A 3,284-nucleotide genomic window follows, 5' to 3' on the forward strand; every position below is an offset into this window, starting at 1 on the left:
ATCAGTTTCCTAATCAAGCAAAGCATTAGGTACTTTGTCTCAATATATAATTTCTTCACATGTACTACAAGAAGCAAAAGCTGCAATTGAAGCCATGCCTTTTATATCAACCAGTGTGCCATCATCATAATATTCTTTCCAATTATTCCCTTTAAGAGTAAGCAATATGGCACTTTGCAACCTGGCAGTAACCATTGGTGATGAAGTTACAAGACACAAAGTTCTGTATTAAAATGCTTACAAATTAATCTAAACTTTATAAGCCAAAGGACCATTAATCTTCCAACATAGCCTTCCAACATTTTCTTATTCCTCTTTCAAAAGACTATAGACAGCCTAACATGTATAACATTAGCAACAGCTAATTATTATAGTTATATAGAAAGCAACCGTAGAATCTCATCATGAAACAAAATACAACATCAAATCAAATTCATACATTGATTTACACATGAATATACACAAACCAAACAATACAGAAAACAAAAGTATTTTTTTTTTTTTTTAAATTTGATATCTAATCTTACGACTGACTAATCTAAAAGAATCAATTCTATCGATCATTAGCAGAGGCAATATAAATCAAGGCAAAATTTAATATGAACTAATTCAACACAAAAATTGTAAGACGAAATTTAATATGAACTAATTCAACACAAAAATTATTACCACCGGTCTCTATACCAATAAGACAAAAATATGTTGGTATAATGATGTAAGACACAACCAAAGTTTTGTTGTACCTTCCTTGATAAATCTCATCTCAACTATTTCTTAGATCTTTTTCTTGTGTAGTAAAACAAACCATAGAAATTCTTACCAATAAGTTAACAACATCAAGTAATTCTCTTGTCTTTCATATACTCAAAACCTACCCATCATTTAACTCCTCACCAAACATAACATCCAAAACCAAACCATTCACACATTTGCAACAACATTAAAAAAACCCTCAAAAAAACATCATAATGAAATGCACCATTCCCACAAACCCACTTCTCAAAATCCTCACTTTCTTCATCCTCCAAACTTTCCCACTCACAACACAATCAAAGATTCTAACTTTACCCCTCAAATCACAAGTTATTTCATCTGGGTACCTTCCAAGACCACCAAACAAGCTTCGTTTTCATCACAATGTTTCTCTCACAGTCTCAATTACTGTTGGCACCCCCCCTCAAAACGTGTCATTAGTAATTGACACAGGAAGTGAACTTTCATGGCTTCATTGCAACAACACCAACACCACAAACCGGGTTTCACAAAACCCGTTTTTTAACCCGAATTTGTCCTCTTCCTACAAACCCATTTCGTGTTCTTCATCAACCTGCACGACCCGAACCCGGGATTTTCCCATACCCGCTTCATGTGACTCCAACAATCTCTGCCATGCTACTCTTTCATACGCAGATTTTTCTTCCTCTGAAGGGAACCTTGCTTCGGACTCATTCGGGTTTGGAGGATCCGATAACCCGGAAACTGTATTCGGGTGTATGAAATCAAGTGTTAGCACAAACCTTGATGGAGATTTTAATACAACCGGGTTAATGGGTATGAATCTCGGGTCACTTTCTTTGGTTTCTCAGCTTAGGATACCTACATTCTCGTATTGTATATCAGGTTCGGATTTATCGGGTATTTTACTTCTTGGAGGATCCAATTTCTCATGGGTCGGGTCATTGAACGGGTCATTGAACTATACTCCCTTGGTTCAAGTATCCATTCCTTTACCCTATTTTGATCGGGCCGCTTATTCGGTTCAGTTAATAGGAATTAAGGTTTCGGAGAAACTACTTAATTTATCTAATGATATGCTCGCTCCAGATCATACTGGGGCGGGTCAAACTATGTTTGATTTAGGTACTCAATTTACGTTTTTACTTGGGCCGGTTTATAGTGTATTGCGAGAAGAGTTTCTTAATCAGACAAATAGTACTTTGAGTGTTTTGGACGACTCAAATTTTGTGTTTCAAGAAGCGATCGATCTTTGTTATCGAGTTTCATTGAACCAATCGAAATTACCTGAGTTGCCAAGTGTTAGTTTAGTTTTCGAAGGAGCTGAAATGAGGATTTCGGGTGACCAACTTTTATATCGAGTTCCTAATCAAGTACTAGGGAATGATTCGGTGTATTGCTTCACATTCGGGAACTCGGATTTATTGGGTGTTGAGTCATTCATCATTGGACATCATCAACAACAAAATATGTGGATGGAGTTTGATCTTGCGAAATCTAGGGTTGGAATGGCTCATGTACGATGTGATTTGGTGGGTCAAAAAGTGTTGAGTATGGGATAGTTAGGTCCACATTGTTGAATGAGGTATGGTTACATATTCATCAAGACTTAAAGAAGTTAATGATCATTCACATTTTAATGGCGTGGTCCAATTCTTTGGTGCAATTTTAATGAGGACCTTGTTGTACAAATAAAATTAGAGGTTAACTTTCGAGAGAGTTTATAGTTAGGAACTTAAGCTCAATGTTAAAATAAATGAAATTGCAATAGTACATTTTCTTTTTCTTTTTGAAAATGTACATGTTCATAAATTCTTTGCAAGAAAAGTACAGATACGTAGGTGGTAGGATATCATACAATTACTTCCTTATTCATTATATGTAAGACAATTTATGCGTTTGTTATATTGGAAGCTTTGGTGATATGTAACATCACACTTCTGTTAATAAAAAACAAATTAACATTGCTCCTTTTTGTGAAAAAAAAATTTAAATAACTAGGTTTAATAAAAAATATACGAAAAAAACCATGTTTTCGGGGTATTTATCAAACTGTCTAGGTTTGGGACCCCAGACAAGTGGATGCGCCAAATGAAATGGCGCATTCATGTGTTGCAAGCCAAATCATTTGGCGCAAAAGAAGAAAAAATTAGGGCAAAAGTTTTAAGCCATTTCAAATGGCGCATGGGTATTGGTTCCCACACATAGATCTGAGCTGCATGCATGCTACCCGAGCTGTCACCTAGATCTGAGCTGCATGCATGACACCATGCCTTGTCACCGAAAGTTTGACTGCATGCATGCCAACAATTTCTGCAGAAGCAACACCTAGCACTTATGGATGTGTTGACATGTCCAGCATGCAGGATGTTACCGTTTTTTGCCTCATGAATATATAAAGCACTTAGAATTCTGGCGAAACCTCACCATTATCACTCATCTACTCTAACAACAATCCTTTTGCAATCAGCTTACGAATTTACAGCCTTCAACCATGTCTCTCCTAACAATGGGCGAAACACACAGAGGAACCCCCCAGAACATCGCTA

At 36.4% G+C, this 3,284-nt stretch overlaps 1 protein-coding gene across 1 annotated transcript; it reads left to right on the top strand.

Moving 5' to 3' along the window:
* The first annotated feature begins 781 nt into the window (after positions 1-781).
* Positions 782-2,375, top strand: LOC131611817 (aspartic proteinase PCS1-like). The gene has a single exon (XM_058883678.1). It carries the CDS (start codon positions 969-971, stop codon positions 2,295-2,297), a length of 1,329 nt encoding a protein of 442 aa, XP_058739661.1. The 5' UTR covers positions 782-968; the 3' UTR covers positions 2,298-2,375.
* The last annotated feature ends 909 nt before the right edge of the window (positions 2,376-3,284 follow it).

Source organism: Vicia villosa, linkage group LG6, assembly GCF_029867415.1.
Source record: "Vicia villosa cultivar HV-30 ecotype Madison, WI linkage group LG6, Vvil1.0, whole genome shotgun sequence".
In the NCBI taxonomy this organism is placed as follows: Eukaryota; Viridiplantae; Streptophyta; class Magnoliopsida; order Fabales; family Fabaceae; genus Vicia; species Vicia villosa.